This window comes from Pogona vitticeps, chromosome 3 (assembly GCF_051106095.1).
Source record: "Pogona vitticeps strain Pit_001003342236 chromosome 3, PviZW2.1, whole genome shotgun sequence".
Taxonomy (NCBI): Eukaryota; Metazoa; Chordata; class Lepidosauria; order Squamata; family Agamidae; genus Pogona; species Pogona vitticeps.
In genome coordinates, this window is record NC_135785.1 from 103328638 (window position 1) to 103344052 (window position 15415).

General features: G+C 39.2%; 1 protein-coding gene across 2 annotated transcripts in view; it reads left to right on the forward strand.

The window, feature by feature from the left end:
• The window catches only part of BMPR1A (bone morphogenetic protein receptor type 1A), a 92275-nt gene that overhangs the window by 55536 nt on the left and 21324 nt on the right, over positions 1-15415 (forward strand). For both annotated transcript variants that reach the window (XM_020805977.3, XM_078391013.1), the window contains one exon: positions 10585-10799. In XM_020805977.3, coding sequence (XP_020661636.3) covers positions 10733-10799 — 67 coding nt within the window. In that variant the 5' untranslated portion in view covers positions 10585-10732. The remainder of the gene's footprint in view (positions 1-10584; positions 10800-15415) is intronic.

Consider the following 15415-nt stretch of genomic DNA (forward strand, 5'->3'; position numbering starts at 1 on the left):
GATAATATATTCCTGTATATGTACAGATATATTTTTGGAGCATAACTGCCAGACCTTCCTAGGCAGTTCCCCAAAACTTCATAACCGACGAGGAAATTCTGAGAGTTGTAGTCCAAAACCACAAGCTGCACACCTCTATTCATAATGTAGTAGTAATGTTTGTTAATGGCATTCCACACTTAACCAGTATTAGTAGTCATTTTGTGGTTTTTAGAGAACAATCTTAAGCTCCCATAGAGGAAGCTTAGAGAGTGGTACGATTGAGTATTGTGGACATACATTTCTTGGACAGGGAAAAAGATCCACTGTTAGAATCAGCCTTATGTAGTAAAACTTTTCCACATGTGAAGGGGCCAGAAGAGGCAGTCTGTGGGATGTAAGGATCCACAGCATGAGCAAGCGGCATGCAATTTATAAGCTACTTGTGGCTCCTGGAGTCCCTTCCCAAACTAGGTTGCTAGAAAAATACAGCTTAAATCCGCCAGGTTTTCGTTTGTTTTGCGGAATTGAAATGGATTTTGCAGTGGATTGTCCCCTGCACCCACCAAAATTACCCAGATGTGAACCATAGGATGTGAAGACACTTGTATTTGGACAGGAAGGTAGAATAGTTTTATTAAGGTACTGATTACATGTTATGAATCTTGTAACCAAGTTTGAAGATTTGCAAGAACATAAGAAGCTGTCTTATGAAGAGTTGACTAGGATTTTAAGAAGGATTCTTTTTGAGCCCTAATGGGAGATAACTGCGAATGAACCTGGGACCACTGAGCCACATATACTTTCATAGTTTGATACCAACCAGCAAGCAGGACAAAAAATTAATTAATTAACTGCAGTATTGCAATTCATGACACTAGACTGTTGGAGATTTTATACGGGTGCATTATACATGTTAATTAAAATGCATTGAGCATAATTAATGGTAAAATATTGTACAAAATAGGTCTAAAAGAGTAGTGGTAGGAACAAAGCTTTGTGTGATTCTCCTAGAAATCTGCATAACCATAGCCTTCTAAAACAAGTAGAAACACCAGTTTTTCCATTTTTCTTCAGATATAATATTCTGCAAACAGACTTCTCAGAAAATTCTTGAAAGAGTATCCTTAAGAATAAGAAGAAACACTGCTTTTGTAGCTTATATGTGCATGAGCTCCACATACACCACCAGCCGCCATAGAATTTGTTTTGCTTTTGCAGTGAAATAATCTGTAAACAAGTACAAATGAAGTATAATAATATTTGGGATGTTAATTAAAAATCTTTAGAATTGCAGTATTTAATCTTTTTTCACATGGGCACAGTATTTGAATACATTTTAGACCAGAATTGAGCAAGGTACTTCTACCTCCAGAATTATTTTCATCAGTGGAATCTGGAGGGCCTTCCATTCCATTTAAAGTCCCTGTGCAGTCCTGAAAATGTCTCCAAAGGGTTGGAAAATCCTTCAAAACTGGTTTCCAAGTGGTTTTGAGGGCTGGAGAAGAAAGGGAAGGTAACAGAAAATTTATTGTGCTAGTGCTTCAGCACCAGTCTGACTTTGGGCTTAGATCTTAATTTTATTAGCATTAGCTGGCTGGGTGGTTCAGTAGGTTAGCACAGTGGTTCCCAAACTGGGAACCTCAAATGTTTTTGGACTTCAGTTCCCATAAGTCTTTACCTCTTGCTGTGCTGGCCACGATTTCTGGGAGCTGCACTCAAGGACATCTGGGGACCCAGGTTTGAGAGCCCTAGGTTAGAGCATCTGGCTGCGATGCCATGGGTTGGAATTTCAGCCACTTGTTCGACTTCACAGAAGAGTAGCCAGCCTTTGCAATCTTTGCGTGAGCTGGCTGGTCCCAGAGCATCGCCAGAAAGGGAAGTCTTCTGGGTGCTTTATACTAAAAGAGTGTTTCCCAGCCTTGGGTCCCCAGATGTTTTGGGATTTGTCATCCAAAAGCATCTGGGAAACCAGAGTTGGCAGCCACTGTACTCGAAAATCCTGGAATAGGTTGCTGTAAGTCAGAATCAACTTGGTACCACATAATTTGTGTTATCTAGAGTGCTAACATTTGTGAGTGTCCTTGGTCCCTATATTAGGAGAAAGGTAACATTACTGTGTTACCTATGTTACTATGTCCGGTAGGCAGTGGAAGACAGGAGGGCCTGGCATGCTCTGGTCCCTGGGGTCATGAAGAGTCGGACACAACTGAACAACATTACTATCTTAAGTTCTTCTATATAGTTAAGTAAATATTTGTAAATTTTGAATAACTAAGCCTGAAGCAGTCTAGCCACCTGCACGCACATCTGCCCTACCTTCCCGTGAGCACGCCCCTCCGTGAGTGACCCCCCCAGCCCCTTCGTGCATGCGAGCGAGCTCCGCCCCTCTGTGTGCGCACCCCACCCCTTTGTGCATGTGTGTGAGCGCATTCTGCCCCTTCGTACATGTGCACAAGTGCATCTCTGTGCATGTGCTCCCCTCTGTGAGTGTGCCCCACCCACCCACGAGTGCAGGGGTCTCCGGTCCCCCTGCGAATGGACCCCACCCCCACCAACTGGTGTGCAACTCAGAAAAGGTTGGGGACCGCTGCTTTAGTTGATCTTGGAATCTAACTTTCTAATTACTGTTATTGATATAATTTAAATTTCCGGAGACAACATTCATGCAATGTTGTCTCTGGAAATTTAAAATAAAAGTCTGAATTCTTGTGCACTTGCGTGATTGTGTATGGACATAAGTGTATCTCCCATTCTGACAGATGCTGTTCTGTGCCAGTGAGCAAGTCTTTACTGTGAAATCAGTTACACAACCAGTCATGTGGAGGGGAAGATACCGGGGAGGGGATATTTATCATAAGACCATTTAAAATGTGAATAGGATTTTGGCCAATATGTCTTACGGTTTTATTGGTTTTTTTTTTTTTTAAATTGAGCTGTTCTAGGAACCCTTTTCGCATAACAGAGGTATCTATTTAAAGAAGGAGCAAAAACAATGGAATTTCACAGCAAGAAGAGAACTAGAACTAGAGTTTCACACACCTAGATCCATTGTTTTTCTCAGTCACTACACCAGCCCATGACTTGCACATTTTAATTTGGTTATTTGTTTTATTTATATTCTGCTTTCTCCCAGAATAGGGACCCAAGGCAGCTCACAACATGATTAAAATAAGTAGAAACAAATACACTGTGTTCTAATATTAAAATCCAATGTAAATAGGTTATAATAATAAAACATAGTTGAAGTAAAAACAATTATTAAAGTGCATCAGTAAAAAGAATGACAAGAATCCTACTGGTTTTCCCATACACTTTGTGTTACTGCATTGCGTCTGCTTGAGACTAATTGCTCAGGTGTGCTTGGATGCATTCCTGGACATGTGCCAAATTGCACAACCAAGATGTGCTCAGGCATTCTGTCAGTTGGCTACATTTACCCACAGAAGGCATGCAAACCTTGTGGAAACAGCAGTAGGATTCTGGCCAAATTTTTAAAAAGTGTAATATGAGCTCATTAAAAGCTCTGTCCTTAAAAATTATTTTGTTGCTGAAAATCTGCTGAATGAAAAGGTCTTGCTAATGGAACAGAGTGGCCATGCTAGTCTCCGTTAGAACTCAGGAACATCCAGTGAGAATAGTGTCTCTTGTATCATCATCCAATGTCCTTGTGAAGGCTGGGCTGCACTTGACGCTCAGAGCCCTGGCAGGACACATTGTTTCAATGAAGTAACTTTCTCTTTCTCATCATTCTGAAATCATTACTTAGGAATACAAGAATTGTTCTGAATAAGGTTGGAAGCCTGTCTAATCCACTATTCTGTTCACACAGTGGATACCCACTTGCCTGAGGAAAGCCTGCTACTCGAGTAACACATGCTTCACATATTTTAATGGCTAAGATGAAAGGTCTACTGCCTCTTGATATTGGAGGCGATGAGTAATAGACAGTACTGGCTAACTTCCATGGATTTACATAATCCACTTTTAAAGCCATCCAAGTTGCCAGCCACTAGTACACAGTTTCTTTACATCTTGCATAATTTTAAACATGTGTAATGTGTCTTCCCTTACTCTCATATTATCCTTCCTAGAAAGAGAAGATAGCTAAGTGTGTCTGTCTGTGATTAGGGCTGTAGTAGGTAGTCATATGTCCCACACATGATTCTTGAGTTCACAGTATTATTGACCTCTCCTAAAGCAAGAGAATAAGAATCTACCCTAGGTCCTATGGCCCCTGCTTGCCCTGTGTTAATGAATGAGTTTCGGTTTCTACAGCCTGATGATGTGGTCAGGACCCTTGGGAAGTGCAGTATAGGCTATATCAGTCCTGGGCAAAGTGTGGCCCAAGGGCCACATACGGCCCGCGAGCCGCTCCTGTCCGGCCTGCCAGTCGTCGCTCCAGTCCGGTGTTCAAGCACTTGTTCATACCCAAGAGACACTGGATTTCCCTCACTGAACAAGTTGAACATCAAAACCATTTATAGCTTTTTGTCTAAAGTTGATCAGTTGCTTATCTTTAACATACCACAAAAAACTCTTTAGTATTTGTGAAGATTAACAAGTTAAAAAAAATCATAACATCACTGTCTCATTTTATTTTTAAGTAAAGTTGGTTTGGCCCCCGAACACAGTTCAGATTTTTCATGTGGCCCCCTATAGAAATTAATTGCCCACTCCTGGGCTATATAGTGTCTGCCGGATCCTTGCCCTTCCTGGCTCATAGAAGCTGAAAATAGGGATTGGCTGAGTGTGAAGGAGTGGTGAATGCCTCAATAGCAACAGAGTGGGTCCCATCATGCTTAAAGGAGGCAATAGTAAGATCATCATTTAAAAAGCCCTCTTTGGATCCCACAATACTAAATAATTGCCAACCAGTATCTAATATTCCATTCCTGGGGAAGGTGCTAGAGCAGGTTGTGGCCTCTCAGCACCAGAGGTTCCTGGATGAGACAGATTATTTAAACCTACAGTGGTGCCCCGCATAGCAACGTTAATCCGTTAAAGGGGTTAAAAGGTGTTCTGTTTAGAAGGTGTTCCCTCCCCCCTCGCTCCTTTTCTGCCCCCCCTTTTTTTTACCTAAGTTCATTTTAGGTCAAAAGAAGAAAAAAGAAAAAGAATTCTCCCCCAAGTGGTAGAGTACAGATTAACCAGCTTTTCATTAGTTCCTATGGGAACTAGTGTCTACTTGCGAACGACGCTTCTAGATAAGAATGAAAAACAGCCAGAATGGATTAAATGGTTTTCAGTGCATTCCTATGGGAAATTTTGTTTCGACTTAACGAACGTTTCAACGTACGAACACCATTCCAATACGGATTCAGTTCCTGAGTTTCCACTGGTGGCTGAGACAGACTTGGTTCCCAGTTCTCCGCAATCTCTTGTCAGACATCCACCATCTCCCTGCCTGCCACACCTTCTCACACAGAACAACTCCCAAGTCCTACACCCAGACTTACCTGTTCTGCACCTGGCAGTGTGAAGGATTCCCCCTCGCTAATGAACATTCTTCATCATGCCAAAAAACCATCTTCAAGAAAGGCCTACCTATACAAATGGAAGAAATTTCAATCCTTTACTAAATCTTCCTCTTTATCCTCCATCAGCCCATCACTTTCCACCGTTCTGTGCTTCCTCCTACATCTCAAATCCAAGGGCCTCTCCATCTCATCCTTGAGAGTCTACCTTTCTGTGATGTCATACCAACCTCCAAATTCTTCAGCAGAAATTTCTTCAAACATCCAACAACGAAACGTTTTCTCATATGTACCCCAATACTTGACCTCCCTCTCCACAATGGTCACTAACTCTTGTTTTGAAACAGCTTACCAAAGCTCCTTTCGAGCCTTTAGCCACAACTTATTTAAGACTCCTCGCCTTTAAAACAGCTTTTCTTGTAGCCATCACTTTGGTTCGACAACCAATGATTTGGCAACCTTATGCTATGACCACTCTTATCTACAATTTTTTATCAATAAGGTGAAGTTATCCATGGACATTTCCTTCCTTCCCAAAGTTGTCTCTCAATTTCATCTCTCCCAGCTGATTGTCCTTCCTTCATTTTTCCTGTCACCTTCTTCGAACTAAGAAAGAATACTCCATACGTTGGATGTCAGAAGAGCTCTTGCTTTTTATCTCCAATGTACTCAACCTTTTAGACAGTCACCTTGTCTTTTCATAAGCCATCAACTACCTACAAAAGGCCGTCAGTTGACTTCCTCATCTATCTCCAGATGGGTCGCCTCTACCATTCATTTGGCTTACCAACTTGCTCAACAACCAGCCGCTAGCGTGGTTCGCCGTCACTCCACCAGGGCAGTGGCAGCCTCTGCAACCTTTCTCTGTGGCATACCTCTTCTGGACGTCTGTGCCTCTGCCACTTGGGCACAGCTGTCCATGTTTATCCGGCATTATAGACTCGACCTCTGGCAGAAGTCTGATGTGGCCTTTGGACGTGCTGTTCTTGCCTCTACCTTGGCGTGACACCCTGCCTCTGGGTAAGACGGCTTATTAATCACCCAGGGTGTGATTCACAGAGGCCACAAAAAAGGACAGGTTACCCACCTGTAATTGTAGTTCTTTGAGTGGACCGCCCATCTTCCCCTCTGTCACGCCATTGTTTGCTTATTATTAAGTGGTGTTGACACAACTGAAAGGGGATGCTTGGCGCCAAGGTACATACAGGTGGGGAGGGGCTTATTCTAATGTGTTTATTGCTACCACTGAAGCTCTAGAATCATCCAATGAGGCTCTGCGTAGGCGCAAATCACCCAGAGTGTGAATCACAGAGGTCCACTCAAAGAACTACAATTACAGGTGGGTAACCTGTCATTTCCAACTTCTGCGGAGTACAAACTAGCAAGTCCTTCTAAGCTGTCAATATTCAAGTCATGATTTTATTTATAATGGAGAGGTAGGTGGCCCATCATAGTAATGGGTGTGGTGGGAATCTCTTGTCCTTAGCGTCTTTGATGAGAGCTTGGTGGTTCTACATGGATTGAATCACTGGCTGAAATTGTGTTGCTTTGTTACGCACATGGACAGCAAGCAGTGTAACATTCACCAGCTTCTAGCTGGCAATTAAGAAGTCACCATTGTGCTTGTCAGAGACATTCAGGCATGGTGTTTGCTTGGGATTCCTAGCAGGAACTCATTAATTGCCACCTGGAAGTGGGTGAAATGTAACATAATTTGTCTCTTGTGTAAAAAAAAAATAGAAGAAAAAACTATTTCAGGCACTCTATTAGTCTCCTCTGGAGTTAAATTAACAGTTTGTTGTTAATACCTGGGTAATTTTAGATCTCAGATGAAACCTATGGAATGCTGGCCAATTGATAACTTTGAACTGGAGGCATGAACCTTTGTTATATAAGAGCTTTGAGTGCTGGGATATTAGTGAAACCCTAGGAACCTTTTTTTCTTATTTGAATTTTTGGTGCGTGCAAACAAAATCTGAGCTTTAAAAATATGGATTACCACTTGTTTATTTTCTGTGGAATTTCAGGAACAAACTGCAGTAATCTACCTTGAAAACTAATGAAAAAATTAAATTCTGCATCGGAAATTATGTATGACTTGTTATATAATTTGGCTATGAAACAAAAGACAAATACATACATCAGACTACTCTTATCAAAAATAATGGCTTTAAAAACCTAAATAATCTTTTACTGTAAAGCTGCCATTGACTACAAATTTCAGGTTTTATTTTAACTTTTTTTCTTCATAAGGTTTGGGCACAAACCTTTTGGCAGGTTTATATACAGTGGTGTCCCGCATAGCAAGGTTAATCCATTCCGGATTAACCATCACTATTCGGAAACATCGCTAAACGGAATAGAAAAACCCATTGGAACACATTAAACTTTGTTTAATGCGTTCCAGTGGGCCCCAAACTCACCGTTCAGCGATGTTCCTCCATAGCGCAGGCATTTTCGCGCCCTCGGTAAGTGAGGGCAGGGCGCGTAAACGCTGCGCGCGGCCATTTTGGGTCTTCCGGCGGCCATTTTGGAATTGCCGATCAGCTGTTCCCCCGACATCGTAATGCGAATTTTGCCCGTTGGAACCATCGGTATGCGATCGCATTAGCGATCCCAAAAAACAGATCGCTATGCAAAGTCGTTGTTAAACGGTGTGCTCGTTATGCGAGGCACCACTGTATGTCTGTATCAAAGCAAACTCAGAAAATACTGTCTTCCCAATTTACTGCTGAGTCAGAATGTGGCAGTACTCTTTTGTACTTTATGTATTTATCTGTAAAAAATTATCCTCTTAAAATAGTCTGACTGTATTAGTAATGCATCCATTAGTATACTTATGCACTTCCTACAACTTTGGAATCACTGTCTGAGATACTGTATGAACATCTTTCAAAGGTGATGTAAGACCTTTGTATTATAGCCCAAGCCTTTAATGGCCAAGGATAAGCAACAGTTTATTTTGGGACCATGTGTGAGTCCTTGTTGATAGGGTGAGTTATGAATCAAGTAGGTTAGCATGCAGCTTACATGGAGTACAACTGAGCAAGATCTGTCAGTTCAGAGGACATGTTTGTAGCAGCTAAATCTCAGTGGCTTATGCAAGTTTGCCATACCATATGTCATGTGGTGAAGAGAAAAAATACCAGATCATCAGCCAGTTGAACACCAAGGAAAATAGCTGCCTGGCTCTAGATATAAGTTATGAAAGCAGGATTTGCTTCTGTTCTGACCTTTGTTCTTTTCAAAAGAAATGAAAGGAGAAAAGAAAGATCTTGAAGCCACAGGACTTATTAGATGGGTTTTTAAAATAGATTGTTGTGCTCTGTTGCTTTTAAATAGTTTTTAGTACCGGTTTTATTTACCATTATTTAATATAATACTTGTTGGATTCTTTTTTAATATTTGTTTGTACTTACTGCTTTTAGCTTTTAAATATTGCCTTTTAAATTGTGTAAGCTGCCTTTGATCTTTTTAAGGAGAAAGTCTGAGTAAAAATATTTTAAATAAATAATAAAATAAATAAATAAAATAAATGTTTATATAATTAAGTTAGTTCTAAATCTTTTCTTTATTCTTTCAACCTGTATATTTTGGTTCCTTTTGCTCTTTAATTCACCTCATTATTATTGACCTTATCCATACTTTCCTGAAAATTTGGTAAATGCCACTATATAGCACATATATGTTACATTATTTTTTTCTTTGAAATCACAAATAGAAAACAGTAGTCTTGTTTTTCAGAAGTCATGATTTTTGTTTGGAAGTGAAAATACTTTGCCATGGCTTTCTAAAAACATGTATATTCATATTAGGGGAAAATGTCAATGATTTTTAAAAGGATTTTACCTGAAAGTTATTTGCATTGTAAAAAGTGCTTGAGTATACTGTCTTTTCTTTATGGCAGTATTTTGGATCATATAGAAGCCAAGGCATTACAGTAAAACAGAGTTAAATCAATAGAGTAAAATCAGATTATTTTTTAAACAACAGTGAAATCAGACCTATTAAAGAGCTGCAATATTGGTTTAGATTTTAAAAGATTTATGTCAGTACATTGTGCACAGTGTGGACATTGCCCAACAGTGAACATACATTACTTTCTTTGTCTAAAGGTGGGTTCTGCCATTACAGTGGTTTTATTTCATATGGTGAGGAAGCTGCTTTGTTTCTTCATTACTAAGAAGTCACAGATGTGTGAAAAGTAGGCCACAGGTCGAAGGCTGTATGCCCCCTGCCTGTGCAAATTGAAAGTGACAGACACCTCGGTGCTCCACCAGTAATTTGCCTCCATGTTAAATGCCTGTGAAGCAGTAATTAAAATGAAAAGTTCTTCGGTCCTGCCAACAGACAGATTGAGTTATTTATGGTAGAAGCAGCAGCCACCAACAATAATTGCAGCACATCCTTGCATAGATACAAATTTTTGCATTCAGGAATAGCGCCAGGCTGACATGGGTCAAGAGGTCAAGCCCACTCAAACAAGAGGCCAAAGGAAGGCAAAATCAGTTTTCTGTTCATCTTAACACAGAATCTGTATTGTCTCTGTTAACTACTTAAGTGTCCAAATTGCTGTTTACTCCATACAGACCTAGTTAGACTCTACTAATCACTGCAGAAACTCCTTTGAGAGTTGCAGTCACAAAATTTTAATGTTTTCTCACTTTATTTCCCAATGGTGATTTACAGTGATAAAGTGATTTAACTGCAACCCTTTTCTGCAGTTAAGTGTACATTTAGAAGTTTCCTCGATAAACAGTCAAAATTGGAGATATTTTTTCCCCACAGAAGTCTGTTCACTGCACAGAACTATACAGGTAACATGTCATATCAGCATGTTGGAATGGAGTGAATATGAGTTTTTTAAAATCCTGTTTTCAGTAGTATTCTGTAATCCTTCAGGTTTCTCCTTTAGTTGCTTATATGAGAGCAAGCAGCTAGTTGTATTACAGTGAATTGTAGAAGAAGTTAAAATGCTCATTGATAGGTTTCAGTTAATCATGACTATATGTGCTCACATAAATTCATTTTTTTAATGTTAAGATCCTAAAATGATTTGTTTTCCCCTTTTTGGTATTTCACTCAGGATCTTATGTGTGTATTCAAAAATATGTCATTTCTTTTTCAGAAAACAAGTTGGAAGTAATTAACTAGCTGTTTCAACTGATCACCGAATCTTCTGTCCGATTTTACTAAGCAGTCCGGCTAAAAAGTTGTCAAGCAGCAGGGCAGTTTGCCAGAGTTGACAGCACATATAAAGGAGTTAAATGTGAACAATGATTTGTCTGAAAGTTTACATCAGATTGCTGGGGTTCTGTGCATTTGTCATTTTTCAAGTTCAAGGTAAAATCACATTCCTATACTGCAATTTTTAAAGAGTTTTAGTGTGAAATATATGTATGCTTAGCTAATGTTTTATGTTCCAGCTGCAATATGAAATAAATGAAGATATGCCACTGTAATATTTGAAAAGCTTTTGAAATATAGAAGTTTACAAAGTATAGGTCAGGCATGTGGCATAAAGCTGTTGAAAGGGGATACTTTCTTACACACCTGAAACTGATTTGCATCCTTTTTAGCACTGTCAAACCCACACTGTGTGTTTTAAAAAGCAAATGTATAGTTTAGTAAAGAAATTTGCTAGAAGGGAAATGTCTGAAATAAGTGTCACAGATAGATTATATTACTTAGATCACTTAGAGCCACAGCTAATAAGAACCCCTGCTTATTTGACTGCTTTAGTGCAGCAATCACTGTTTAGAGGCAAAGGAAAAGAAATGATTAGGGTGTTCTTTGTTGTTGTTTAGTCATTAAGTTGTGTCCGACTCTTCATGACCCCATGGACTAGAGCACGCCAGGCTGTCTTCCACTGTCTCCCGGAGATACTAACATCAGGGTTTTTTCCAGGGAGTCTTCTCTTCTCATGAGATGGCCAAAGTATTGGAGCCTCAGCTTCAGGATCTGTCCTTCCAGTGAGCACTCAGGGTGTTCTAGAAACTTTAATTCTGAGAGTTTCTTAATTGTTGTCCTTGCTGCTGAAATTCAGAGGCACCTGTTTGGGATGGGAAATGTTTGAATTGGTATATGTATATTAATTGATTTTCATTTCTTTGGACATCTGTGCAGGTATACCATTTTAGACAGTTTGAAGCTTATTTACAGTAACAGTGAATGGGTAGTTTTATTCTTCCCGGATGTCCAGCTGAATTCCTTCCCCCAGGCAACAAATAGTTCCTCTCTGAACTTATTGGCAAAATTCCATTTGATTTAAATGGTGCTGAACTTACATGTTTTAGAAAATGACTAATTTCCATGTCAGTGCAGTGGTCTTGCCCAGTGAGGATTACTTTCAACGATATTACTGAGTGAATGTGATATCCATAATGTTTCCAGAAAGAAAAGCGAACAGTTAAAAGCAGTGCTGTGTATTGAAGGAATCTAGGGAAACCAACTATTAAATGGTTTCGGCATACATGGAGTATTGCTGAATGTGCATGCCATTCATCAGAAGAACCTGTTGGCTACAATTGACAAAGAGAATTCTGGATAGATACAGCTAGTCCATAGGAATATAATTGTTTGGGACTATTTGCAAACTGTCCATCCTGGTATAGATATCTGAGAGGCATTTCAGAGTTGTGAGTAGAGTAATGGAAAAAGTCAAGTGAAATTCGTACTGATAAATGAACAAGTGAAGATAGTAAGACTCTGTATAAAATAGATTAGCTTTCAAAAGAATATACTGCTTTGTGATGAGATAGAGTGTTTATCTGTGGCAATAGTCTTTTTACTATTGTATTCGCGAAGGCTTTCACGGCCGGGATCTAATGGTTGTTGTGGGTTTTTCGGGCTTCTTGGCCGTGTTCTGAAGGTGGTTCTTCCTAACGTTTCGCCAGTCTCTGTGGCCGGCATCTTCAGAGGACAGTTTGCTGTCCTCTGAAGATGCCGGCCACAGAGACTGGCGAAACGTTAGGAAGAACCACCTTCAGAACACGGCCAAGAAGCCCGAAAAACCCACAACAACCTTTTTACTATTGTCTAGAATTCCTAAAATTGTGTGCTTTAACATTGGTCTGTTCGTTTGTTTGATTTGTTTGATTGTTCTGTAGATTGCACAGGTAGCATTTTCATTTGAAAATGAATCCCAGTGTTCTATACCTAGTATAATTAAAACCATCCTACAGGAATTTGAGAGAGAAAACTATTCAACCAATTAAAATGCAATAATTTTGTGAGATATTTTTAATCTGGTGCTGAAAATAAATAGAGTTGGCTGGCACCAGGTGTACTTCCATGGGATAGTATTCCAATGTTAGGTTGCGGTTGCAGAGAAGGCCCTCTCTTTTACATATGCAAAATCAACTTCTTGTAAAGCTGGAACTTGGAAAAAGACCTCATTTGGTCACCATGACTATATAGGTGGGGTATAAAATAAATAAATAAATAAATAAATAAATAAATAAATAAATAAATAAATAAATAAATAAATAAATAAATAAATAAATAAATAAAATAAATAAAATAAATAAATAAATTTGACACTCTTAATGCAGAGACAGATTGATGTAGGAGCAGACTCTTGTGAAATATTTGAGCTGGAGAGGTAAGCGTTTTGAAGTGGACTTGGAATCAAACAGGTAGCGGTTCCTTCAGAGTTAATATAATATCACACCTTCTCTTCAAATCAGGCAGAATTCTGGCAACTGAGTTCTTTTCTAATTGAAGATTCTGATTTATTTTTAAAGGGACTATAAAACGCATTACATTAATCCAGTATGGTAGTTATGAGAGAAAGGATTGTTGCAGCTAACCCATGCCTGGCTGGGAAAGTCTGGAGCTGACAAACTAAAGCTAGTAAAAGGTGACCTGAGGAACTGGTGCTGCTAGGAACTCTAGTGTTGATGATGAATCAAATAACACCCCTATGATACATTCCTCCTCCATCACAAGAAGTATGACCGTATTCAGAACAGCTAATTACAACAACAGCCGCCCAGAGTGGTAGAATATAGCAGATGGGCGGGATATAAATCGAACAAATAAAATAAAATAAATAAAAATAACAACTTCCCAGAGCCAGAAGCCACCAGCCCACAATGCCCCTTTCTTATAAGGATCCAGCTTTAATTTATGGGCTCTCATCCAGCCCATTACTGAATCCAGACAGCAAATCAGCACCTCCACAATTTCATCTACTTTGGATAACAGCAAAATAGAACTTGATGTCATCTCACTCCAAATCCCTAAAAGACCTCACCTTCCATCTTCATAAAGATGTTTTAAACCATTGGGGGGGGGGGTTTAAACCTTGCAGGCTCTCAAAGCTCAGGTGCCACAGGATGATGAAGGCATCTCCCTGTACTACTCCCTGAAACTAATCCTTCGCAGTAATTTCAAGACTGTGTATCTTTCTATAAAACCCAACCTAAGCACAAATTGAAATGGATTTAGACTTAATTTTTCCTCTAATATATTGCAGGAGAGGCTTAAATATTTAAGTGATGCTGCTTTTTCACTGGAAATTCTGCTTTACTTAATAATTGGTATCTAATATTATTCTGTTGCAGTTTCTTCTGAAGCATATGATGCCCAAACAGAAAGTTTTAGGATTACTAAAAGAACCAGCATTCTTTTTAACCATAAAACTACTACAGTGGTGCCTCGCTTAATGATTTTAATTGGTTCCAAAAAAAATCGCTATGTGAAAACATTGTTAAGCGAAACACCATTTCCCATAGAGATGCATTGAAAACCAGATAATCCATTCCAATTGGAACGGATTACCATCCTTAAGCGGAAATCCCCATAGGAAAAAACGTTAAGCGAAACCCATTGAAATGCATTGAAGCCTATTTCAGTGGGGGAAAAAAATTCACAAAAAATTCAAAAAGACTCAGAACAAAGCCAAATTAAGTTAACGAAGGTTTTATTAGGTGCACTAACGATTCCAAGCATTTTAAACATTTTTAAACATTTTAGAATATTTTAAAAATAGCAAAAACGGGGCTGTAAAAAAAACATTAAGCGAAACAAGGGGACCTAAAACTGTCATCGTTAAGTGAAGCATGGTCCTGAAATCATTAAGCGAAAATCGCCCATAGGGAAAAGTGAAGCACAAGATCACTCCGAAAAAGCCATCGTTAAGTGAATTTTTTGTTGTACGAAGCAATCGTTAAGCGAGGCACCACTGTACTTACATGATTGAAATAGATCCATGCTATTATTAATCAAAGTGAATTGTATTCTGAAATGTTGTCTAATGTCTAGAAAAGCCTTGGGGATTTCTGACATTTGTTTCGCACATAGATATAAATGTTCAGAACAAACCAAACAAATGTTTATTTATAAACCTTCTGAATGAATAAATGTAATTAAAATCTTCCTATTAAATTGTAGCAAATGGAACATTTTATGTACATAGCACTGTGACCTCATGCTCTAAAACAGGTGGATAGCTGTGTCTCCCTAGACATTGCTAGGCTGCAAATGCCAGCATCCTTCACAATTGGCTGTTCTAGCTGGAGCTATTGGGAGTTAGAGTCCAGTAACATCTGGAAGATCATATAGTAGTTGCCCTCGGATACCCTAAAATGAGTGTTCTTGTTCAGATTGCTAGTCAACCAGATATATTCTCTTCAATATGATAGAAGGTATAAGCAGGCCAACTCACTACCTAGTTTTCCATTTTTCTTTTCCACATGACATAACTTTATGTGGCTCCTGAGCATAATTAGTTCACAGAAGACAGCTTTTAAATATGATCAGAAGGTGGCTTTTAAATAATAGCAGACTTTGAGATTCACCAAAGCATGCTGCTACGTTTTCCTTGTATCTGAGTCATCCTGTTTGTCACTGAAGTTAGCTATTAGACAGAATTACAAATAGTTCTTAGTCACAGGAATACAGATTATTACTTGATCAAAAGCTGCCCCAATGGGGTAATATCCACTTGGTCCCAG